Raw genomic sequence first — 26239 nt, forward strand, 5'->3', positions numbered from 1 at the left:
TCCATCGCTTTGGACAGCACCACTCTGAAGCAAGCAAAATAAGTTTCTAATTCTTTAACTATGGAACCCTGGTTTAGAAAGATCAAAAGCAAAAGCATTACATACAATATTTTTTAGCCATTTTGGGTTTAAGTGAGATATACATTAAGATTGGAATTCAATGCATTGAGGAAGTTATGTTGCTTCTACAATTTGAGATAATCAGTGCAATAAAATGGTTGCATTTTCTTTACTTCCAACAACTATAGAAACGATCCAAAATATATCAGCAAAGGGTAATGCTCTCATGCAAACTCTGATTGTTTATTTTTTTTCATTATTTTCTAGGATCCTCAAAATAATCGGATTTTTCAATGGCAAAACGTGACTTCTTTCCGAAATATTACCCAACTCTCATTCCAATTGATTTCGGAACCAATGTTTGGAGATTACTGGATTGTTGTGAAAAAAAACTCAGGGAAGACAGTGACACACCAATTTACTGTTAAAAGATATGGTAACCAGTTGCTCTTTGTAATTGTCCTATGTAGATGAAGGGTTCAAAGGATGGAACAAAACAACATTTATGTTACACTTAGGGAGGAGTAGGTGAAGCTTGATCTGATTTTCTTTATCTCCCTGATCTCCCTTCCTTGACCTGGTTGGCTTCGTCATCAGTACTTTGCTGCTCCTCATTTCTTCCCCAGTATCCTTATTCTGATTCCTGCCTTCTTTTTCCCCCTAGAAAAATACACATTTTTTCCTTGAATCCCCACAGTCTTCTAGGAGAGATCTAAGAGACTGCAATAGAAACAAAATGTGAGGCTGGGTATGGTGGCTCACGCCTGTAATCCCAGCACTTTGAGAGACTGAGGCGGGTGGATCATGAGGTCAGGAGTTCGGGACCAGCCTGGCCAACATGGTGAAATCCAGTCTCTACTAAAAATATAAAAATTAGCCCAGCATGGTCATGCATGCCTGTAATCCCAGCTACTCAGGAGGCTGAGGCAGGAGAATGAGAATGGCTTGAACCCTGTAGGCAGAGGTTGCAGTGAGCCGAGATTGCACCACTGCACTCCAGCCTGGGCAACAGAGTGAGACTCCGTCTCAAACAAGCAAAAAGAAACAAAATGTGAAATTCTGAGGATAGGGAAAAGAAAATAAAGAGGAAGAATTAATCATTAGTGAGACACCGCCATGTAGAATGGTGCCGCACAATTTGGGGCAAATGATACATAGCCCGTACAGATGGAGGGTACAAGGAATCATAGTAAGCTATAAGACTGCAATTTCCTGTGATTGTGCAGGCTAAAGTATATTTCTCTTTGTTTCCAGTGCTGCCCAAGTTTGAAGTTACGGTCAGTGCACCACAAATAGTGACTATTTCAGATGATGAATTCCAAGTGGATGTTTGTGCTAAGTAAGTGTTTATTCAGGAGATTTGCCTTCACAAGAAAACAAAGCTCGGAGAGAATGAGATGTGAGATTAACCATGAAACTTTAATTATTTATATGCTTACATTAATGTTATTAGAGAAGCAAGGAATCCTCATTATAGAATATTTGAAAAATATAAAGAAAAATACAAGACATTACCTATTATTAATTTGACCGACTGCCATTAACATTGTAATGTCACTAACATTGTAAGTTTCCTCTCATTTTAATGAATATTTTCCATGACTGCAATCATACTTTTCTGTTTATTATAATTAAGAAAACATGTCTTCATATTATGCCAATCTTTTCATTAATTCCAATTTTCTGTTGCACAAACATAATTATATGTGACTGTACCAAATTTAATTATTTTATTATATAATATGTTGGCTGTTTCATTTTGTTTTCCTGGTGATTAATAATTTTGCAGTATATGTCTTTGGGTATAACATATAATAGGTAGCTTTTGGATTAAAAATTCTTTACTTAAGAAAGATTTCCAGAAAAGGAATTACCAAGACAAAATCTGTACCATTCTTTTAGTCTTCTGATTGCCATACTCCTCACTAAGCATGTTGTGCCAATGTAGAATTCTAGCAGCTGGTATGAAATTGTCTCATTTAATCTTCACTATCATGGCATATTTTCATTAAAATAAGAATATGAGCTATTGAAATAGCAAAGTGAAAATAAGGCATCATATCAATTTAATCTGAATTATTTGAATTCTCTTAATGTAAAAAAATACATGATTTCAGAACTTTGTATTTTGTTTTTGGAAAATTATTTTTAATTTTTTCCCCCTTTTTTAATGCCTTTTCTCAAATTTCTAATAATAATTTATAAACAATTGGCCAGGCACGGTGGCTCACGCCTGTAATTTCAGCACTTTGGGAGGCCAAGGTGGGGGGATCACTCGAGGTCAGGAGTTCGAGACCTGCCTGGCCAACATAGTGAAACCCTGTCTCTACTAAAAATACAAAAAATTAGATGGGCGTGATGGCAGGTGCCTGTAATCCCAGCTACTTAGGAGGCTGAGGCAGGAGAATTGCTTGCACCCAGGAAGTGGAGGTTGCAGTGAGCCGAGATCATGCCGCCTCACTCCAGCCTGGGCAACTGAGTGAAACTCCGTCTCAGAAAAAACAAACAAACAAACAAGCAAACAGCTAACATTTTTGAATGTCAACTAGTTTGTTAAGCTCTGCATATATTATTACCACAGTGCTATGAGATAGGAGCTATTGTCGTCTCTATTTTAAGAAGAAAGATAATAAAACACAGAGAATTAAAATAACTTATCAACAGTAATGGAGCTTGTTGATGGCAGAACTAGGATTTAGACCTAGGTTGCTCAGTTTCAAAGCTACTCTCCTAATCAATAACAGTCATATGCTTTATAAAAACAGTTAACAATATTAATATTTGTCATATTTGTTAAACACTTTATTTAACTTATGACATGAAAATTACTTGCCTTTGAGTATTTTCAGCAGTCTAGTAAAGATACATTGGTTAAAGGGCTGTCTAATGAACGTACAAGGGTGGTTCTTAAGATCCCTTTGATGCCCCAGATAACCTTGAATCTTGGAAACCAGTTTTCAGCAGCATTTCAAATCTTGTTTTGACTTTAGGAAACGATTATAAATTTTTTTCTGAGTTTTAATGAAGAGTAGTTGAAAATACCAGAATTTAATATACATAATAGATGAAAGACTGTAGATCATTGATGTTGAAAATGATGAGGTGTTAAATATAAGCTGGAAGAAATCAGAGTCCTAAACTGGTTTCGCCAGAAAGGCCATACACAAAACCAGAGCTTTCAACGGCATTAACATCTCATTTATTTATCTGCACAATAGTATACTAAAAAAAACTACAACACATTGGGAGAGAAAAAATGTTTCCCAAGCATGGCCTTTGGAAAAGACTTGCAAACCTGATTTCTTGAAATTTCTTTAATATTGTATTCTGGATAGAGTTACATGAAGGAATAAATCAGTATCAGCAATAATAATATCCTGCCAAGAGGCCAGGCAGCTAGACTGGAGCTGTGCTTGCTACAAAGTTATTTCTGGGCAGATTGTGAGAGCACTGCTTCTAGAAGGTTCACACCAGATTGGTTCATCTCAAATTGTATGATACTGTGTCTGTGTTTCTTTAGTCCTTTCTAGGATTTAGCTTAGAATGGCTATAGAAAACAAGAACAAAATGGATTATTTTAGCAAACAATCTCAGAGATGACTTAGGCTTTTAGAGGGAAGAAAATTTACCTATAGGCAAAGAGATTTTAACACACTGCATTAGCATTCACGGAAAGCTTTTCAAATCACAGACAAAGGGAGAATGTTTATTCTGTCTTGTTTTAAACATTTAAGCTACCTGTCTTAAGGGCATATGTTAGCTTACAGATAACACTACAGTAAGAGTTTTATTTTATAAATGAAAGACATTAAGTAGAAATAAGAAGAAATGTTCAGAAATAAGAAGAAATATGTGTGGCCAGATCTAAGTCTGGCCTTTATATAATCATGAAACCTGACACATGATTTTACTGATGTGAATTGACCCAGAATCTCAGAAGTGTTAGGAATGTTTAAATAGAAAGAGAAAAAGGTGAGTGGAAAGAAAAGGCCATGGAGTGAGGCAGATCTGAGTTCGAATTTTAGTTTCATCAATTACAATGTGGAGAAGTAAGTTACTTGACCTCATTTTACAAATCAGGGTCACTGGGAAAAATAAATGATATATATCAGTGTCCAACAATTAGAAAAAAGTATTCTAATCTGTGAAAATAATATTCACTTTTATTATATGCTAGTTTTACATTTGTTATCTATTAACAAAACAAAAACTCCAATTAACTAGATTTGCCTTTGGTTGAACCTTTACAAATCTTGTGTTGTAGTTTTGTGTTTTAGGAGAAAATGAGATACTCAAACCCACCCCATAAGGTATTATATTTTTGGTCAAAGCATAACCAGTTCATGCCAAGTCCCACAGCCTTTATATTTATTGAGTGATAAATAAAAACTCATGCTTAAAATACTGATGTGGAAATATTTCAAGATCCTAAATCATCCAAGTTTGATATACATACATATTTTTCTGATAGAAGGGAAAGTGCTATAATGTTATGATGTTTCTATCAGATTGAAATATATTTTTAAAAAACTCAGTTTAAGCATTAAATCATATTCAATGAGATTTTAGATTATTTTAGATTCTGCCTTACCCTGAATTCGATTTTTTAAAAAGCAGCCAAATCCTCCTAAGAGATTAAATGCCCAGTTTAACCTCAATTCTGTGGGGAACCTAAAACCTCACCAGTAGGTGAGGATTCCTAATTCAATTTGGTTAGCCTGGGTTACTCATAGTTTAGAGACTTCCTACATAATTTCTGAAGAAGATCACAAAATATTGCTATGATATTGGTTATCTGTCATCATAACTACACCTTCCCCATTAGGTACACCTTTGGCCAACCTGTGCAAGGGAAAACCCAAATCCGGGTGTGCAGAGAGTATTTTTCTTCAAGCAATTGTGAGAAAAACGACAATGAAATATGTGAGCAATTTATTGCACAGGTAAAGACCACAATCTTTACTCCAAAATAAAAGTTCTCACTCATTTTTCATTCTTATTCTTTCTTTGATTTCATTTATAAGAGAGGCTTAACAGTACTGTTTTCATTTTATTGATCATGGAGTTTGCAGCTAAATAAAGTGAAGAAAGAGAAGAAAAGACAGGGCTTAAAGTAGTCATTTATTCCACAGGCCACGTAAATTGTTATCCACTTCTAGATTCATGGGATTTTTAGAATCCGAAAGGTATCATGGGCTTTGTTGTTTTATATACTGCCTAGGTAGCCTCCCTGATTTTCCTATGGAGAATTGTTAATATTTTTTAAATGAGTCTGTGATATTACTCTCCATGCCACCTGGATTTTTTTTTTTAATGGAAACAGCTTATTTGCAATCAGCTGCAATTCAGAGTACCCCCACTAAATTACTTTAGACTTGCAGTTCATATCTGAAGTCATCATTTGCTCTCTCCATCTGCAGCATCCTAATCTTAAGTGAACAACTCTTTCTCTCTCTTCAAAATTGTCTTTTGACTCCCCGAAGTGAAGCCTGTGTATGCCACATCATTCATATTTTAAGTCCAATTGTCTTAAAGTTACTCATCAAATTTAGTGAACATCCTCTAGGTAAATATTAATAATTGACAAACACAAGCAGAATCCTACCTTTATATAGGAAATGCAGGCAAAGAAAAGTAGGGTGGAATTTTTCCACGTCGCAGTACATTCTTCCATTGGGTGGTTCTGATAGAGTTCAGTCAACCGTTTTACACAATGATGGGTGTTCCCTCACCTAATGGTTTATTTTTTTCCCCCATGTGAAAAAAATATCAATAAACAATCTGGTAGAGGCTAGGAGCAGTGGCTCACACCTCTAATGTGAGCATTTTGGAAGGCTGAGGCGGGAGGATAATCATTTGACTCCAGGAGATCAAAACCAGCCTGGGCAACTTAGTGAGCCCCTTCTCTACAAAAATGAGCCAGGCATAGTGGTGCACCTCTGTGGTCCCAGCTACAGGGAGACTGAGGCAAGAGAATCACGGGAGCCCAGGAGGTCAAGGCTGTGGTAAATTGTGTTTGCACCACTATACTCCAGCCTGGGCAACAGAGCAAGACCTGCCTCAAAAAAATAAAAAAATAAAAAATCTATCTGGTGGAACTATATATATGAGAGGTTTTGTTTATTTGAAACAAATTTCTTAGAGTGAGTTTCCTGAGTCAAAGGAAATATGGATAATGTTCATACAGATAATTTTAATTTTAATAACTATTAGCATATTGCTCTCCTAAAAGTTTTTAGGCATTCCAATTCCTGTGTAAAATATATGAGAATACTATATTTTCCAAATTACTTTCAGCAATATATTTAGAACTTTTTAAAGTTTTTGTCATTTTGATAGACATAAATTCAGCTTGTTTTAACTTGTGTTATCTAATTTCTATTTAGTTTGCGCAACTTTTCATATTTTTGTTATCAATTTGGATTTGAGAACTCTTAATTACCTAGGTTTTTCTGTTCGTGTGAAATGGAAACTTCCATTGTAAGTACTGCCTTCCACCCTCCAAGCATTTTTTTTTTCAAGCCTGTTATTTAAACAGCCAACTCATTTACTTTGTCCTATTTTTGACATACCCACCTTCCTTACGTTCCTGGGTTTCCAGTCTTAGAAAAAAAATCTCACCGGCCCCTGTGTTGTACATGTGGCTATCTAAGTATGCTCTTAAGATTGTTTACAATTTTTGGCCGGGCGCGGTGGCTCAAGCCTGTAATCCCAGCACTTTGGGAGGCCGAGACGGGCGGATCACGAGGTCAGGAGATCGAGACCATCCTGGCTAACACGGTGAAACCCCGTCTCTACTAAAAATACAAAAAACTAGCCGGGCGAGGTGGCGGGCTACTAAAAATACAAAAAACTAGCCGGGCGAGGTGGCGGGCGCCTGTAGCCCCAGCTACTCCGGAGGCTGAGGCAGGAGAATGGCGTAAACCCGGGAGGCGGAGCTTGCAGTGAGCTGAGATCTGGCCACTGCACTCCAGCTCGGGCGACAGAGCAAGACTCCGTCTCAAAAGAAAAAAAAAAAAAAAAAAAAAAAGATTGTTTACAATTTTTTAATAGACACAAAGTTCATTTCCAATGATATTCTAAAACGGGAATTTTTCTTCCAGATGTGGGCTGTGTTGTGTTAGCACCTATCTCCCGATTTTGTTCTCTCTCACTCTTTGTTCTAAATCATGTCCACAAAAGTTTCACCTATTTCATTGGTTCTTGTTTTTACTATTTTCTTTCTTACATTATTTTGTGTTCCTAAATAATTTATTTTCTCTTTCATTTTATTAATTCTTTTTTTTAATATTTGTAGTTGATTTTTGGGGGGTTTAAAAAATATGTTAGCTGTTTCTTTTAGTAATAAGCACATTCAATGTTTTACATTTCTTCTTAACTACAGCTGAACACCATTGATTTTGATGCAAAGCATTTTTTCATTACTGTAATATCTGGGTTCTTATTGGTTTACTTTATATTTTTTCTTTGATTCAAGGATTCCTGAAAAAAAGCTTTTCTCTTATTTTCAAAATAATTAAGGTTCTTCTGGTCACTTTCTATTATTTCATTTTAATTTGACTATATTGTAATTAGACAAAGTAAAATTGCTTTTGTTGTTGATGTCATACCTGTTAATTTAAAATTGAGACGCACACACTCTGGAGCCAGAGCAGCTACTTAGCTCCACCATCTTTTAGCTGTGAGGTCTTGGACAGGTTACATGATGTACCTTTTATAGTTTATTCATCTATATAATAAGATAATAACAGTACCTAACTCATGTGATAGTTTTAAGTACCAAAAAAACTGATATATCCTTATAACATTTTAAATCTGGAATTAGTAAACACTGTTGTAAAATATAATTAAATTTGTATTTCTCTAATTATTGACATTACTGATGATAGATTAACTATAGTTTTTTTTGTTATTTTAAAGAAGCAATTTGCCTTAAAAAGTGTTTGTTTTGTTGTTACACACTTGCTGAGTGCTTCTGTTCCATCTGTTTTAGTGCCTTTCTCCATGATTATAATTTCTTCCTCTTAAAACGCTGTGAACCAAAAGTATCTGAGACAGATCTCAATCAATTTAGAAAGCTTATTTTGCCAAGGTTAACGATGTGCCCATGACAGCCTCAAGAGGTCCTACCAACATGTGCCCAAGGTGGTTGGGGTACAGCTTGCTTTTATGCATTTCAGGGAGACATGAGACATCAACAAATACGTGTAAGATGTACCTTGGTCCAGTCCGGAAAGGCAGGACAATCCAAAGCAAGGGGGCTTCCAGGTCTTAGGTAGATAAGAGGCAAACAGTTGTATGAAGAATAAGTCTTTGAGGCCAGGCGCAGTGGTTCACGGTTGTAAACCCAGCACTTTGAGAGGCGGAGGCGAGCGGATCACGTGAGGTCAGGAGATCAGACCAGCCTGACCAACATGGAGAAAGCCCATCTCTACTAAAAACACAAAAAATTGGGCCGGCGTGGTGACTCACGCCTGTAATCCCAGCACTTTGGGAGGCCGTAGACAGGAGGATCAGGAGGTCAGGAGATGGAGACCATTTCAACACGGTGAAACCCCGTCTATACTAAAAAATACAAAAAAAACTAGCCGGGCGACGTGGCGGGCGCCTGTAGTCCCAGCTACTCGGGGCTGAGGCAGGAGAATGGCGCGAACCCGGGGGGCGGAGCTTGCAGTGAGCTGAGATCGCACCACTGCTCTCCAGACTGGGGGACAGAGCGAGACTCTGTCTCAAAAATAATAATAATAATAAAATAAATAAATGAATTAGCCAGGCATGGTGGCAGGTGCCTATAATCCTAGCTACTTGGGAGACTGATACAGGAGAATCGCTTGAACCTGGGAGGCGGAGGTTGCAGTGAGCCAAGATTGCGCTGTTGCACCTCAGCCCGAGTGACAGAGCAAGACTATCTAAAAAAAAAAAAAAAAAAAAAAGAGTAGGTCTTTGTCTTTGATCAGCCTTTCACTGAATACACAATTTACATGTGAGAGGAGGATAGAGGAATAGTCACTTATGCCTTAGTCTGGCTCAGTAAATCTGCATTTTTACGTAAACTATTGGGCAGAGGAAGCAATCGGATAAATCAGATATGCATTTGTCTCAGGTAAGCAGAGGGATGACTTTGAATTCTGTTCTTTGTCCCACGCCTGTGAAGATAAACTATGAATTTATATTGCCAGGGTGAATTTCCAAAGAACTCTTTTAGGGAAATGTTCTGTTTTAGGGAAAAATAGTGAGGGAGGTATCTAGTTTTTAACTTTGTAGCTACCTTATTTGGGAATAAAATGGGAGACAGATTTGCCCAGGAGTTCCCAGCTCGCCCTTTCCCTTTGACTCAGTAATGCTGGGGGGGTCCTGAGATTTACTTTCCTTTCACAATACCATTCAGCTTCCTTTCCATCCTTTAACCTTTTCCCATCTACAGTGTTTCCAGGAGAATTTCCTTGAAATCTGTAAAATACAGATTACCTCCTTACCTTATTTAAAATGCTGATGTAAATATTCACTCCTCCTTCTCCTCCTTTAATTCTTTGGCCATTTCAACAAGTTTATGAGGTAGAGCCATGGCATGGGATGGGGATTGTTAATATATTTGTGCAAAAACCCTATTTTTAAAAGACACTTAAAAAAAAAACCTCTTAGATCGCTAACATTTTAATTATACCTTCTCTTTATTTTTCAGTTGGAAAATGGTTGTGTTTCTCAAATTGTAAATACAAAAGTCTTCCAACTCTACCGTTCTGGATTATTCATGACATTTCACGTTGCTGTAATTGTTACAGAATTTGGAACAGGTAATGACTGTATTTTTGGACGACCTGAGGATATATGGCAACTTACTGGGAGAAGCTTGTTGAGTTAGCACTAAGTACAAATTCAGATTAATTATTTCTAATTTAATACAACTGGGAATAGTTGCAAGTGCAAAAATTATTACTGAAAAATTTACAAGATTGCTCATAGTGAGTGTTCAATAAGTATCTGTGAAAAGAATGAAAGAAGAGACCGGGCGTGGTAGCTCACACCTGTAATTCCAGCACTTTGGGAGGCCAAGGCATGTGGATCACCTGAGGTCAGGAGTTCAAAATCAGCCTGGCCAGCATGGTGAAACCCCGTCTCTACAAAAATACAAAAAATTAGCCGGGCGTGGTGGCGAGTGCCTGTAATCCCAGCTACTCAGGAGGCTGAGGCAGGAGAGAATCGCTGGAACCTAGGAGGCGGAGACTGCAGTGAGCTGAGATCATGCCATTGCACTTCAGCCTTCAGTGTGGGTGACAGACCAAGAGTCAGTCGAAAGCAAGAAAAGGGAAGGGAAGGGAAGGGAAAGGAAAGGAAGGGGAGGGGAGGGGTGGGGGAGAAGAAAGAAAGAAAGGAAAGAAAGAAAGAAAGAAAGAAAGAAAGAAAGAAAGAAAGAAAGAAAGAAAGAAAGAAAGAAAGAAAGAAAGAAAGAAAGAAAGAAAGAGAAAGGGAGAGAGAAAGAGAGAGAAAGAAAGAAAGAGAGAGAGAGAAAGAAGGAAAGAGAGAGAGGAAGGAAGAAAGGAAGGAAGGAAGAAAGGAAGGAAGGGAGGGAGGGAGGGAAGGAGGGAGGGAGGGGAAAGAAAAGGAAGGAAGGAAGAAATTATTTCATCTAGAGTGGGAAAATCAGATGTAACTACTAATTATTTCTTGTTATTTAAAAAGGAATTGTGATTATGCCATTGTAAAGTGCTCTATATATGCATACTTGATCAATATCTTGATGCTGTTCACACTGGGTAAGCTGGTCACGTTTATACTGCTGTGGATGGTAGCTTAGCTAGACATGTTTCACTCTGCTGTGTTCATCATTCCTTACAGGTGTACAGATCGGTGAGAAGACTTCAGTTTTTATCACTCAATTGCTGGGAACTGTAAACTTTGAGAACATGGATACTTTCTACAGAAGAGGGATTTCTTATTTTGGAACTGTAGGTTTGACTAAAGAATACATGCTTCCATTTCATTTTCTTGGATCATAGATTGCCCTTTGAAAATTTCTGGTCACTTTTTTCCTACTTTTATAATACATTTTAAGCATTACTATGTCTGAGGTGCTAGAAAATGTCCTAGATGGAAAGAAGCAAAATAGATAACATTACAATTGTTTCCATACTTTATATTATATGTCTATGTATTTAATAGAGCATCTTTCTGTCTGTTGGAATTTAGGAAAATGACAAGGGATCACATTTATGAGCAGAAAACTATTTCTCTGTAAAAATGTAAACATTTTGTGTTTTAAGTCATATTAATTATTCTTTTCTTGTACAGCTTAAATTTTCGGGTCCCGATAATGTACCTATGGTGAACAAGTTGTTGCAACTGGAACTGAATGATGAATTTATAGGAAATTACACTACAGATGAGAATGGCGAAGCTCAATTTTCCATTGACACTTCAGACATGTTTGACCCAGAGTTCAACCTAAAAGTAAGACATCAAAGAACAGAAGAAGACCGTTAGACATCCCACAAAGGATTTGAGTATCAGAAATGTTAAACATTAGGAATATCTTAAAAGATAACTTGTATACAGAATATATTTTAAAGAAAATTTAAAATGTAGCTTATTTTATATAATTTGCTTGTTCACTAAATAATATATGAGAATACTTGTTCAAGAGGATAAGAAGCTAAAAGTCTATTAACGATTGTTATAAATTTGCTAACAACTAATATTTTCCTCTAGGAAACAAGAAGTAGTTCATGAGGATGATTTGACTTTCTTCCCCAGATAATTTCACGCATAGATAGGGGAGATCCTATGCTTTCTCTTTACTTTCTGCTGCTTAAACAGAATTTCGCAGTTAAACAATTTGTCAGTGTTCACACGAAGCTGGAAGAAACAGAACTGAAGCCCAGTTCTGTGGCTTCAATTAAAGAGTAAAAAACACAACAATTCACCATCAGTTTAATGAAATATTTACACAATCTTTCATGGTCACGTTTTGTATATAAAGAGCAGAGTGCTGTTATTATTTTGATTCCAATAACGTCACATTAAAATGTCAGCCACAAGCTGAGATTCCTTCCTACTCTGGAGAGTTGAGAAGCCTCCATTCTCAGTAACACCTGTCTTCGGATGTCATGATACCAAGACCCTTCACTTTCTTTTGTCATCTCAGGCCACATATGTTCGACCTAAGAGCTGCTATCTTCCCAGCTGGTTGACGCCTCAGTACTCGGATGCCAGCTTCTTAGTCTCACGCTTTTACTCCCGAACCAACAGCTTCCTGAAGATTGTTCCTGAACCAAAGCAGCTTGAATGTAATCAGCAGAAGGTTGTTACTGTGCTTTACTCCCTAAACAGTGAAGCATATGAGGATGATTCCAATGTAAAGTTCTTCTATTTGGTGAGTCTCAGTCAGTGGGTTCCTGGAATCCTGTTCAATTGTACATCTGCTTAGCCCAGCACAGCTTAGGAGGCAAGCATCAGTCATCCCATGGTGACCAGAGTAAGGGCAGCCTTCTCACTTTGCTGGTGAATACTGTTCCATCCATTAACGACAAACACATAAAATGATCTAAGGCAATTTAAATTTCCCGAAGGTTGAAGAACTTGCTGTTCAGCGTCTGCTTGTTTAAGCATTCAAATGTAACTCATATCAAGCATGTATGACCCTCTGTAATAGTAAAATATTGGGCAGATGCCAGAAAGTAAGGTGGAAAACTTATTTTGATAAGTAGTAAACAGACTTCGTTCTCTTGGTTCTGTCCATTTTGTCTTTCTAAGGAGGAGCCTCCAACCTTTTTGGCACCAGGGACTGGCTTCATGGAAGACAATTTTTCCACAGATGGGGTGGGGATGGTGTAGTGTAATATGCTTGGGATGATTCAAGCATATTACATTTATTGTTCACTTTATTTCTATTATTATTACATACTCATCATAGTGTGGAATCAGTAAGAACCCTGTGTTTGTTTTCCTGCAGCTAGATGGTCCTGTCTGGGGGTGATGGGAGACAGTGACAGGTTATCAGGCATTAGATTCTCTTAAGGAGCACACAGCCTATATCCCTCACATGTGCAGTTCACAGCAGGGCTTGTGCTCCTATGAGAATCTAATACCACTGCTGATCTGACAGGAGTTCAGGTGGTAATGCTTGCTCACTACACCGCTCACCTCCTGCTGTGTGGCGCAGTACCTAACAGGCCATGGACAGGTACCTACCAGTACACAGCCTGGGGCCTGGGGACTTCTGCTCTCAAGCTTGTTGAAGAGTGAAAATTGAAGACCTGGAAATCAAGACATTAATTTGAATCCCCCACCCTCTTCTAGTAAGCATGCAAGTTAGTGCATCTTGGACAGATCGTTTGAACTATTTAACCCTTGGCTTCCTCAGGTGTACAGTGTAATTGGAGATTATAAGACTTACCTCTTAGGGTAAGTGTTCTGTGTCAGGCACTGTTATAAGGATTGCATATGTGTTAACTCATTTAATTAGCCTTATAGGTATCTCCATTTTACAGATAAAGGAACAGAGGCAAACAGGTAAAACATCATGCCTTAAGTCACAAAGTTAATGAGCAGGTGAAGGTGTATTTGAAACCAGACAGCCCTGACAATTTCAGAGCTTTATGTGCCACTTTGCACAGTGCATTGCACATAGTTCACAAAGTTTCCAGTACATAATAGAACCTCAATCAATTTTAGTCCTTTTCTCTGCTCTTTTCCAACTTATGCAAAGTCTATTTTGAATATTTGCTTGTGGAAACTACCCTATCTTATGGAACAGAATTACCGTTAAGTAATAAATTACCTAATCACAATGTGAGAATATGATGACATTAGATAATATATTGCATGTTATGTTTTCTTTATTCTGCACAGATGATGGTAAAAGGAGCTATCTTACTCAGTGGACAAAAGGAAATCAGAAACAAAGGTATATATAATATATTCATTTTAAACTATGTACTCTAACTTCATTTTTTTCTTGTTAAGGAAATATAGACATTATATATATGGCAATTATATATATTAAGAAAATACATTTATATGTAGTCAAACTTATGTGTGTGTGTGTGTATATATGTGTGTGTGTATATATATATATATAGTGAAAAGAAGTTAGAACGAGTACTTATTTCAATCTGTGGATGAAGGGAATAGTTAGCACAGCCTGAGGTAAGCTACTAAATGTCTTCATGAAGGAGAGTTCTACCTGTTTCTTTTATTGGCAGGTCATTGAGCACATTAGAAAAGTGGTGTACAAAATCCCTGTATTGTTATTATCTAAATTATGCAGTCTTTATTTGTGTATGTACTTCCTATTATTTGATTTATTTGTCTTGAAAACAGGGCCAAATTTATTCTTTCTGTCCATGAGCCATTCTCTTTTATCTAAGTGTACCAGTGATCCAGGAAACTCTTGGCATTTTATCTGTTCGTCTCCTATATACACAGCCTGGAATGGAAACTTCTCATTCGCAATCAACGTCAGTGCTGATCTGGCTCCTGTGGCTGTCCTGTTTGTCTACACCCTTCACCCCAGTGGGGAAATTGTGGCTGACAGTGTCAGATTCCAGACTGACAAGTGCTTTAAACACAAGGTGATGTTTCTCTTATTTCTGGCCTGAGAAGTGGGAAGAGTTTGCTCCCTGCTGTCTTCTCTTCTGACTACTATCACCTTCTAGTGGGAAACTCACACTCAGTGCTGGCATAATTGAATTCTTAGGGGATGCGAGAATCACCAAACACCATGCATGATCCTTGGCAGCAGTGCCAATCCTGAGACGGCAGCAGGGTGGTGAAGGGGGTCTTCTGCAAGGAGAGCTGAGGGTGAGAGTGGGCAGGGGAAATACAGTACAGAAATCTATAAGGATTTATTCAGGAGAGATTAAATGTATTCAGATCATCTTTATATAAAATGGTCTCTACTCTCATTTCTTCTTTTTCCTCTACTTTAGGTTAACATAAAGTTCTCTAAAGAGCAGGGCCTACCTGGCTCCAATGCTAGCCTCCATCTTCAAGCGGCCCCTGACTCATTCTGTGCCCTCCGGGCTGTGGATAGGAGTGTCCTTCTACTGAAATCGGAACAACAGCTGTCAGCTGAAAGTGTAAGTTCTCTGACTTCCTTGTTTTTCATGTTTCTCTGGACTCCCAGAAGTCTTAGCCTTCAGATGATGTTTTGACCATCTTGAAAATATTGAATGTTTTCTTCCTTTGTTCTTTCATGGATTATATACCTATTTTTCTTGGCTATCCTAAGAACATGCTTATAACAATAGAGAATTTGATAGATAATTATAACAGTTTAGGAATTTTACAACTGTGATTTTTTAAAATCGTAGGTGTAATCATAGATGTGGAAACCTAGAATAAAATGAAATCTCTGTGTTCAAGGATCTGCTTGGATTCAGTGTAAAGTTATTTTCTATAAATGCATCTTTTATTTTCTTAAATATTTCCAGACCTGGAATTCCAGACGTTCACATCAAATTTATTTCGGCTAACAATTGTTGGATATTTTGTGTTTATTTCCAACACAATTACATATAAATAACTATTGAAATTTATGATAATGTTTAAATCTAACTTAATAATTTTTTTCTGATTAATATTATACCTTTATAATATAGAAAATGTGCAAAGTATACAAAGACATAAAGAAGGAAATTTTAAAAATCATTTATAGTCCTAACACTTACTCATCTTTATAGTTTTGCTGTAATTTTTAAAAATCTCTTTTCTGAAGGCATATATATTTTACAAACTTGAGATCTCACCAAAAAATACAATTCTGTATTTTTTTTCAACATTCTGTAGTAAATCCAGTTTTAAATATAAAATTATAGAATTCAGTAATAATAACTGAATAACTGTGAATCATGATAGAAACCATATATTTTTCTTAATGCAAAACATAAATACATGTAAGTTTTCTATTACAGGGAGCAAAAATACTTTTAGTCAGAAGCTTTCAGGATCTGAGAAGGCATCAAACAAATAAAGGATAAATTTATCTATAAATATGGAATATGGTCGTGTGCTGTGCTCACGCCTGTAATCCCAGCACTTTGGGAGGCCAAGGTGGGCAGATCATTTGAGCTCACGAGGTCGAGACCAGCCTGCACAACCTGATGAGACTCTATCTCTCCCAAAAATATGAAAAATGAGCAGGGCACAGTGGTGTGCACCTGTGATCTCAGCAACTTGAGAGATTGACATGGGAGGATCACTTGAGCCCTGGCGGGGGCAGAAGTTGCAGTAAGCCAAGATCGTGCCACTACACTCCATCCTGGGTGACAAAACGAGACCCTGTCTCAAAGAAAAAAAGGAATATATATATATATATATATATATAGGAATGTATATATATGTACACACACACACACACTTTTTTTTTTACCTTGAGAGTTTCATGGATTCAGAGTAAATAGCTTCTGCTCATTCTTCCTACAGTTGGAGGTGGCAATATCTTAGTAAAACTGTCTCAAGGAACGATCATCAAGGGACCTCAAAAAGAAAATTCTAGAGGCATTTTCAGGGGTCTCAGAATATATCAGAACCAAAAGAGGTTGCTCTTGTTTATTATTGATAGCTATATCAACAGTATACATCAAGTGAAGTTCTATAAATGAGTGAATTCCAATTTACATTCTATAAGTTTGTTATTTTTTATATTATATTATGTAAGCTTAGCTTTTAGTTTTAAATAATTTTTTAAAGTGCAAGAATAGCACAGAGAACTCCCATATACCATTGACCTGATTCACCAGTTTGTGAACATTTTGCCATACTTGTTTTCTCTTTCTCACTCTCTCCACCCCTACACACACACACACACACACACACACACACACACACACACACAGAGTTTATGGCATTTCAATTTTTTCTGAATCATTTGAGACTAGGTTACATACATCAGTCTATTGTGAAAGGAAAATACGAACAACTCAAGACCCCAATTCACGATGCTAAAAGGACAAAAAATGAGGCTGAAAACTGAGTCATGGAAGAAGTTGTTTTTCTTTTGTTCCTAAGCAGATAGCTAATTTACTTCCTTGTTAGATTAGTGGTTTACCTATTTTGCAGAGTTTTCCAAAAACATATAATTTTAATTTATTAACGTGATGTCATATGATATGAGGTTTTTTTGCTACTCCACCACATTAATTTCTATTTTTATCTTTATTATTTCCTTACTGGTGCTTTATTTTGTCGTTATTTTTAGCTTTTTCACTTAGAAATTTACTTCATTTTCATTAATTTATTTTATTGGGTTCGGTGTTTTTAAGCCTATAAGTTTTTCTATGATTTCTACTTTTGAAGTATCTCATAGATCCTGATACATAGCAATCGCACCATTTTTATTTTTCAGAAATTCTTTAATTTCTGTTTGTATTAACCCTTTCACTGAAAATTTGCTTATGGAATATTTTATAATTTTCATGTAAAAAGGAATTTATTTTAGAGTTTTCTTTTAAATTTCAAGTTCCATATCTTCATGGTCAGCAATATTTCCACTGATATATTTTTTGTGCCCAAATATATAATGAGGTTTTGCGAATATATCTCATGTGTTTCTTCTGGCATCTTCTGTGGTTTCTGCACAGGTAATCGTAACTGTTATGGCTTTATTATGAATTGTAGCTTTTAGCAGAAAGTATTCCTCTCTGTCTTGTTTGATGTCTTTTGGCCTTACTTCTACTATTTCCAATAACAGGAGGATTGCAGCCTTTGCATTCTTATTATTTTCCTTTACCTGCCCTTTGGATTTCACATTTTGAAATACACACTCCACTTGTCTTTCGTACAACATTGGGTTTTGTTTTAAATATACATATCTTTGTCTTTTAAAGGAGAATAAAGTCTATTCACTCTATCGATATGATGTATGTGTTAGGCCTCAGCTCTATCATACTGTTTTTCTTAGGATTCTATATTTTATTTAAAACTACTTTATTTCTTTAGCTTTTTTGTTTGTTTGTTTTTTGTTATCTTGCTTAAAGCTTCTTTGAGTATTCAGCCCAGGTTGAATTTTTATTTTAGTGGTTATTTTTATATTTACATATTTTATAATATCCTAATCTCATTTTATTCTTGCTTAACTTTAATATCTAGTCCATTATTTTTAATCTTTGAGTCTTAACTGCTACCTACACAACAGTCAGTCATCTCTAGTTTCCACTTTTCTCTCCCTCTTCTCTCATTTGATTATGGTATCTTTCCTTTTTTGTTAGGATATATAATATTTACATTTTTTATTGTTTCTCTTATTCATCAAGTTTTACTGATTTCCTGAGTCACCTTTTGGTTACGTAAAGCTCATTCTCCAGGAGGCTGGGGTGAGAAGATTGCTTGAGCCTGGGAGATCGAGGCTGCTGTGAGCCATTATTGTACCACTGCACTTCAGCCTGGGCAAGGGAATGAGACCCTGTCCCAAAAATAAATAAATAAAAAATTTTTAAATATGAATTCTCTACTAAAGTCCTCAGGATATCACATAAGTATAGAATTCTCTGACATTTTCATATTCAAAATTATTTTTTCTACAGCCTTAATAAATGAAGGACAGGTATTTGTATATTAAATCTTTGGTTTATACATTTTAAAATTTCTTTGAAATGCTACCCTATTATTGACTTGCTTTGAAAATGGCTTTTAACAGTGCTGACATTAGTTTAATTCATTTTCCACTGTGGGCTGCTTTATCTTTATGTCTGAAGGCCTTGGATGTTTTTCCCGCTTATACTTTAATCTAATAGTTTCAGTAAGAATGTATTATTCTGTAGAAGTTTTGCCAGATACTCAGTGGATTCATGCAATGTGTAAACTCAAATCTTTTTTATTTTCAGATATTTCTCCTGAATTATAATTGTAAATATTAGTCTTTCCCTTTTCTTTTGTTCTAAAAAAAATCTCTGTACATGTGTTGGATCTTCCTTGCCTGCTTTCCAATTCAATCACTTTGTCTGTGACCTGTTTTAATTCATTCTCTCTCAGTTTTATTCTTTTGTTTTTCCTCTACGCTGCCTTTAAAGTTTTCTCTGAACTGTTTTATCTTGATGTCCTTATATTTTAGGGTTTATTTATGATATAATTTTGTCTAGTTTTTCTGAGTTCAATAAAGCCTCATTTTATTTCTTCTTGATTTTTTTTCCATATCTATCTTCTCTTAATTGAATTTCTGACTCATGCTGCCTTTTAAATACCCCAAATACATGCGTGAGAATATTTCACTTATGTTAAATTATTTTGGTATGGCTTTTCTTCGTTTACTTATTTATTTACTTAGGGACTTTAGTGGAGAAGTTTCATTAACTGAACTGTTTTGGTTTACATTTCTTATTTTCTCTTACAGCAGCTTTGTATGGAGTTGATTTTTTCTAGTTCTTGCTATTTTGTGGATAGTGTTCATAGGTGAAGAGTGCCCTTTCTTTGTTTTAGAAAAATGAATTATTTAAAAAACGTTGGTGATGGAAATGAGGGTGAAGGGAGTTATTTTATCCTTTGACATCCTTTCCCTCTTTAAATGCCCTGTCTCCAAGGGTCTGCACACCTCTTCTTGTGATCTGATTATTTCCCATTAGCCATGTTTTTTGGAAGCTTCCACTACCAGGCCCATTCATTCCAAGCCCTTTCCCTGTGTGCAGTACTGGGAACTGTTGAGTCTGGAAACTATGATTTGTACTTTTAACAATGCTAGACTTTCTTTTACTTGGCGTTGTCTTGGTGCGTGTTTCTTCTCATTTTTCCATGCCATTCTGCTTTTTCTCTGCAGTCTCTTAAGCCTTCCCTCTGCAACAGCAGTAGAAGCTCTCTTGGAATTTGGTGCTTGTTTCTCTACTAAGGAATAATTTGAAGATCACAGTATTCTCTGTATCGCAGTAATGTTAAAGATATTAGTCATGAGTATCATTGCTTGTTCTCTTTGTTGATTTTATGTTTTCTTTGGAAGATTAAGTAAGAAGATTTAAAATCAGCCAGCTAATATTATTCTCCAGACTTAGAAGTTCTAGCATTATAATTGATTGTCTGTACAATGGGCCTTGGGTTAATCAATAATCAGGCATTGCTTTCTTATATTCTCTCTTAAATCCTGTGCCTAAGCTGAGAAATTCTGTGAATATGGTATCAGTGGCCTAAAACAAAACTGGTTTGCTCTTTCGAAAGGAAGAACTTAAGTGAAAATACTGGATTAAATATGATGGCCATGCTCTTAAAGAACAAGAATAAATGGTACAGTACACAATTTGCCAATTTTGTAACTTTAAAAGAAGTGCTTAAAATTATTGGGAAATGTTTTTTCTCATAGGTGTATAACATGGTTCCAAGTATAGAGCTGTATGGTTATTTCTACCGTGGCCTCCATCTTGACGATGGCAAGGAAAACCCTTGCATTCCTCAGAGAGATATGTTCTACAATGGTTTATATTACACGCCTGTAAGCAACTATGGGGATGGAGACGTCTATAATATTGTCATGGTAAGATCACTAAGGATTTTGGAAAATATTTCATCTCAATTTTTAGTATTCATAATGCATATTGACGTTTTCTTAATTATGTAGTTTTCTTCCTATATTCGTGTCTGTAATCTGCCAATAGAGTACAGAGAAACTGTCTTATGAAAAGGAGATATTAATTTTGTTGATTTTTAAATTTTCTGCTGAAAATAAATCATGTAGCCATAATTACAAAACCTCATTTAAAGAAAAAGACAGTCTCCAATTAATACAATAAATCTTATGCAAAGATAGTCAAATCAAGAGGCTAAGACAGTGTGGACTCCAGATATCCCTAGGCCTTTAATGAAATATGCTGAGTCTTCCATGAAACAATCTTTATAATTAACGTCACAAGTGTATAAGAAAAGGGGCGTTGAATCAGACAGACTTTATCAAGTTCCAGCTCTTCAATTTACTGAGTGTGCCGTGTGTGTGTGTGTGTGTATGCACGCGCGCGTGTGTGTTTGATGTTAATTAGGGTAATGATAGTGCTGATCTCATCAGTATTTTTCACTTAGGATGAAATGGAGAATAATGGAAAATACTTAGAAAAATGCTAGCACATAATAAGTGCTAGATAAATCATAGTAATTACCATTTTTTCTCTAAAATAGGGCTTTTCCATAAGTCAAATAGAGGTAAGTTGACTTGTAACTTCTCAGGCCTTTGTTAAGACAGAAAATATGGATACTGATGATCCATTTATCTTTACAATATAAATAACAGGCCTTTTATAGTTCCGCATGAAAAGAATGAATAATATTTTTGTTGTTTGTTTCTTTAAAGAACATGGGTCTGAAAGTCTTTACCAATCTCCATTACCGAAAACCAGAAGTATGTGTGATGGAGAGAGGGCGTTCACTCTCTAAGCCGCTTTATGTAGGAACAGAAAATTATGGTCTGATGCTTAGCGCTCCATCTAGAATTGCATGTAGGTAATCTTAAATTTTTTGTTGGGGGATGACCAAAGCGATTTGTGGAATTTAGTGTATTTGAGATAAACTATACAATTTTGGAATTTTATATGTGAATTATGCCATGTTTTTGGCTACAATTAGACATCTTATAGTTGGATAAAGCAGAATAAGACAGACTAGAAATGCTTTTGGCTCTAACAAGAAATTAGCTTCAGAGGTGAGATGTAGTTTACTTTTATTGATAAAATACAATGCCAGAAATACAATCATGCTTCACTTAGTGGAGAATTTGTTCTGAAAAATGCATTGTTAGGTGATATTGCTGTGTGAACATCATACAGTGTACTTAGACAAGCCTAGATGCTGTAGCCTACAACACACCTAGGCTATGTAGTACAGTCTATTTTTCCTAGGCTACAAACCTCCACAGCATGTGGCTATACTGAATACTGTAGGCAGTTGTAACACAATGGTAACTATTTGTGTATCTAAACATTGCTAAACATGGAAAGGGCACAGTGAAAATGTGGTATACAGGATAAAAAAAAAGTTGTACTTTTATATACAGCACTTCCCATAAATGGAGCTTGCAAGGTTAAAAGTTACTCTGAGTGAGTCAGGGTACAAATATATTTTCTTTCTTTACATCCTTATTCTATAAGCTTTTTCCTATTTTTCAATTTTTGTAACTTTTATACTTTTTTGTTAAAAACGAAAACGCAAACACGCACATTAGTCTAGGCCTATACAAGGTCAGGATCACCAATATCACTGTCTTCTCCCTCCACATCTTGTACCACTGAAAGGGTCTTCGGGGTAATAACACACGTGGAGTTGTCCTATCCTGTGACAGCAACGCCTTCTTCTGTAACACCTCCTGAAGGACCTGCCCGAAGCTGTTTTGCAGTTAATTTTTTTTTGATAAGTAAAAAGAGTACATTCTAAACAGTAAACAGTATACTATACTGTTTACTGTAAGCACAAAAACCAGTAACATAGTCATTTATTATCATTATCAAGTATTATGCACTATACAGAATTTCTCTGCTATATTTTTATAGGACTGGCAGTGCAGTAGGTTTGTTTACACCAGCATCACCACAAACCCATGACCAATGCATTGCACTACAATGTTATGATGGCTTTGATGACAATAGGTGGTAGGGATTTTTCAGCTCCATTATAACCTTACAGGACCACTGTAGTCTAAGTGGTCTGTCACTGATCACAATGTCATTATGTGGTAACTGACTGTGTATAGGAAGAGGCAATGTATGGTGATACACGAAAACAGTCATAATAAGTGACTGTGATACAGGAAAGTGAGGTGTTTTATGGGGACCTTACACCCTGATAATATATAGACCATAATTTGCAGAGTCCAAGGTCTGAATAAGGTACTTCTTCCTTTTTTTTTTTTTAGTTGGTGAAATCAGAGAGGAGAATGCTGACTATGTAGAACAGGCTATAATTCAAACAGTAAGAACAAACTTCCCAGAGACATGGATATGGGACCTTGTCAGTGTCGAGTGAGTTTTAACCATTTTCTCTCCTATGTGTCTTTATTTCTATTTTCTTTTTCTTTCTTCACTTTTATTCCTGGGTATATAAAACAGTATCATATTTGTAACATATATATCATCGATTTGCATGATCGATTTGCACTGATCACACATTTTATTTTATTTTTTCTCTAGCATTGTTTTCCCTTCACCAAGAGTTTCTCTTCTATTCATTTTATGCAGACAGATTTAAGCTGCCCCAATTAAAAAGCATAATGTGGGCCGGTGACTCATGTCTGTAATCCCAGCACTTTGGGAGGCTGAGGCAGGTGGAGCACCTGAGGTCAGGAGTTCGAAACCAGCCCGGTCAACATGGTGAAACCCCGTCTTTACTAAAAATACAAAACAATAGCCGGGTGTGGTGGTGGGCACCTATAATCCCAGCTACTCGGGAGGCTGAGGCAGAAGAATTGCTTGAACCCGGGAGGCAGAGGTTGCAGCAAGCTGAGATCGCGCCACTGCACTCCCACCTGGGTGAAGAGAGAGACTCTGTCTCAAAAAAATAATAATAATAATAATAATGTGGTGTTTAAAGAAACATGACCTTTCTATACTCAAATTTTATAAAAATCCAGCTCTCATTATTTTTATCTAATGCCCTATCCAAACAATATAACTCACTTTTGAGCTTCAGTCAATACTTTTCTGCTTGCTTCACACTTAATTTTAAGTTCTTGGTTCAGACAAAGGATGTGTTTTACCGATAACCTCTTCTTCCAGTTCCTCAGGCTCTGCCAATCTTTCATTCCTCATTCCTGATACGATAACCCAATGGGAGGCAAGTGGCTTTTGTGTGAATGGCGACGTTGGATTTGGTGTTTCCTCTACGACCACTCTAGAAGTCTCCCAACCTTTCTTTATTGAAATTGCCTCACCCTTTTCGGTTGCTCAAAATGAACAATTTGATTTGATTGTCAATGTCTTCAACTACCTGGATACATGTGTGGAGGTGAGTTGTTCTCTTTGATCTGGAGGCAAAAATTTAACAAAGCTAAATTATTTCTTAATATTTCCATATTCTCTTTATTCTCAAATGCAAAATGCTACTATAAAGATATGAGACTTAGGTCCATATTCTTCAAACAAATATAATTGCTTTCATTCACAGTGACGGTTTAAACAGTGTATTGAGTATGGCGTTTCATGGTGATGTGTGTTCCAGTGCCATCCTCATTGCCATGATTGTTTTCCTAGATTTCTGTTCAAGTGGAGGAGTCTCAAAATTATGAAGCAAATATTAACACCCTGAAAATCAATGGCAGTGAGATTATCCAAACTGGAGGGAGGAAAACAAATGTCTGGACTATTATACCTAAGAAATTGGGTAAGCAGCTATCTGTCTACACCAGTCGCTCATGGAAAACCAGCCCATATTAATTGTATCCATTTATTTTCCTTAAATTGTCTATACAAACATGATTTTCTCTTTTACATTTTTAAAATTCTTGTTGTAAATTCTCCATTAGAAATTCTAATCTATAGTAGCCTAATTTCTGACTGTTAATGTTGTGTAGTGCAAAACCACCATTCATTTTTACAAGAGCATAATGCAATTAAAATACAATATAAATGCTAACTTGCATGACCTATCATGGACTAAAAGTTTGGAATACGCCATATCCCAAATAAAGGCCATGTTGTCATTAATGCCACCTTAATTCTTTGACTTCTCACTGGCTCCTTCACCTACCATCATGAACCCAGGCCACCTTCACAAAACTTGCTACTCCATCACAATGATCAATTAGGTAATTGTCAGGTTTGTAAATTTACTACATGTGCCACGGGGATACCAAAATCACTAAATGATTGGAATGAGATCAAAAACTGAGAATATTTAGTGCCTATGCTATCTGCAAGATGGAAAAATAAACTTGTCTCCTATTGAAAGATTGAAAATACATGGAATGGAAAAAGTTTAAAACTCTAGTAAACAAGGAATGCTAGATGTGATATGTGTGATACTTTTAATCACTACTTTTAAAAAATAGTCATTCAAATTTTCTTTATTTAATGTCCTATATTCGTTGTATTATTTTAACAGCAAATAATACATCGATGAGATGATTTTAGTTCAGTTGTGATGCTGTTCTCACACTATTTTTCTATTAGATTTGAAGTTTCTCAATATTTCTACCGCACAAGATCTTCAAAATCCTACCTCAGCAATTGAGATAGAATACTGTACCAACTTGTATAGTTTTATGACATTAAGTTGAAGACACAGTGAAATAACAAGCTTTCTGAGACAGAGAAACAAATCAAACACTCCAAAAAATAAGAACAATATATTGGTTGTATATATTGATGTATAGTCATGTAAATAATAATAGCTTTAAAGAATGATTGTTTTCAATCCTCTAATTTTTACAAGCAAGGAAACTGGAGATCAGCTCTAATTATGTAATGTGAAATCAGGAAGTTTAAAGACAATGAATTCCTTGCTAGGATAGTATTTTAATCCCAGTGCCTGTCTACTATATCATATTTTACTATTTTTGTTTGATCTTGGGAAAAGTTAGGAGCCCTAATTAGCTGACATTATTTGCCTATATTGTCATAAGTAATCTTTATAAACAATCAATATCAAGGAATTGACTCAGATGACTCTGTAGAATGTTACTTTTCCTAAAATTTCTTAAGTTTTAATTAAGTAAATTTATCATTTACTTAATATAAGGAATCATGAAAATCAAGGAACAGGGGAAATGGAAGATACCACATTGTATCTAGGAAGGAGAAGAAACAAGTTATTTTGTTCTAAGTATCAAATTAACGATAGAATTTGGTTCATCCAATTCAAGGCATGGTTCACAGACTCTAGCCATTTCTCATTATAGAAGGGACCAATGATCAATTTAATTTATATTTTGGAATGTCTTCCAGGTAAAGTGAATATCACTGTAGTTGCTGAGTCCAAGCAAAGCAGTGCTTGTCCAAATGAAGGAATGGAGCAGCAAAAGCTAAACTGGAAAGACACTGTGGTCAAAAGCTTCTTGGTAGAGGTATGGATATGCAAACTGTCAAGCTTTTCCTGAAAAGAAACAGACATCTAAGAGGCTCTGTATTAAAAGACATTCTCCTTGAAGACACTTAGTTGACAACATTTACTTTTGACACAAGACATGCCATTTTAAATGAATTAAAACAGCATAAAGTTCATCCTTTCTTTAATTAATACCTCACCCAGGATAGTAAAGCTTAACACTTGAAACAGACTTGACAAT

The 26239-nt window shown here is 36.0% G+C and overlaps 1 protein-coding gene and 1 long non-coding RNA gene across 3 annotated transcripts in view; one reads left to right on the top strand and one right to left on the bottom strand.

The window, feature by feature from the left end:
* Window positions 1-8474, bottom strand: part of LOC111526598 — a 56286-nt gene extending 47812 nt beyond the window's left edge. The window contains exon 1 of the long non-coding RNA XR_002726432.3: window positions 8279-8474. This is a non-coding gene — a long non-coding RNA (uncharacterized LOC111526598). The remainder of the gene's footprint in view (window positions 1-8278) is intronic.
* A 647-nt stretch (window positions 8475-9121) lies between these two features.
* LOC111526594 (ovostatin homolog 2-like) overlaps window positions 9122-26239 on the top strand; it is a 32036-nt gene continuing 14918 nt past the window's right edge. For both annotated transcript variants that reach the window (XM_023192348.1, XM_026455790.1), the window contains exons 1-14: window positions 9122-9163; window positions 9743-9854; window positions 10897-11006; window positions 11350-11508; window positions 12203-12430; window positions 13909-13963; window positions 14485-14630; window positions 14988-15137; window positions 20342-20512; window positions 21320-21464; window positions 22874-22979; window positions 23733-23961; window positions 24207-24336; window positions 25899-26017. In XM_023192348.1, the coding sequence (XP_023048116.1) occupies window positions 9149-9163; window positions 9743-9854; window positions 10897-11006; window positions 11350-11508; window positions 12203-12430; window positions 13909-13963; window positions 14485-14630; window positions 14988-15137; window positions 20342-20512; window positions 21320-21464; window positions 22874-22979; window positions 23733-23961; window positions 24207-24336; window positions 25899-26017 (1875 nt within the window). In that variant the 5' untranslated portion in view covers window positions 9122-9148. The remainder of the gene's footprint in view (window positions 9164-9742; window positions 9855-10896; window positions 11007-11349; window positions 11509-12202; window positions 12431-13908; window positions 13964-14484; window positions 14631-14987; window positions 15138-20341; window positions 20513-21319; window positions 21465-22873; window positions 22980-23732; window positions 23962-24206; window positions 24337-25898; window positions 26018-26239) is intronic.

This window comes from Piliocolobus tephrosceles, chromosome 10, assembly GCF_002776525.5.
Source record: "Piliocolobus tephrosceles isolate RC106 chromosome 10, ASM277652v3, whole genome shotgun sequence".
In the NCBI taxonomy this organism is placed as follows: Eukaryota; Metazoa; Chordata; class Mammalia; order Primates; family Cercopithecidae; genus Piliocolobus; species Piliocolobus tephrosceles.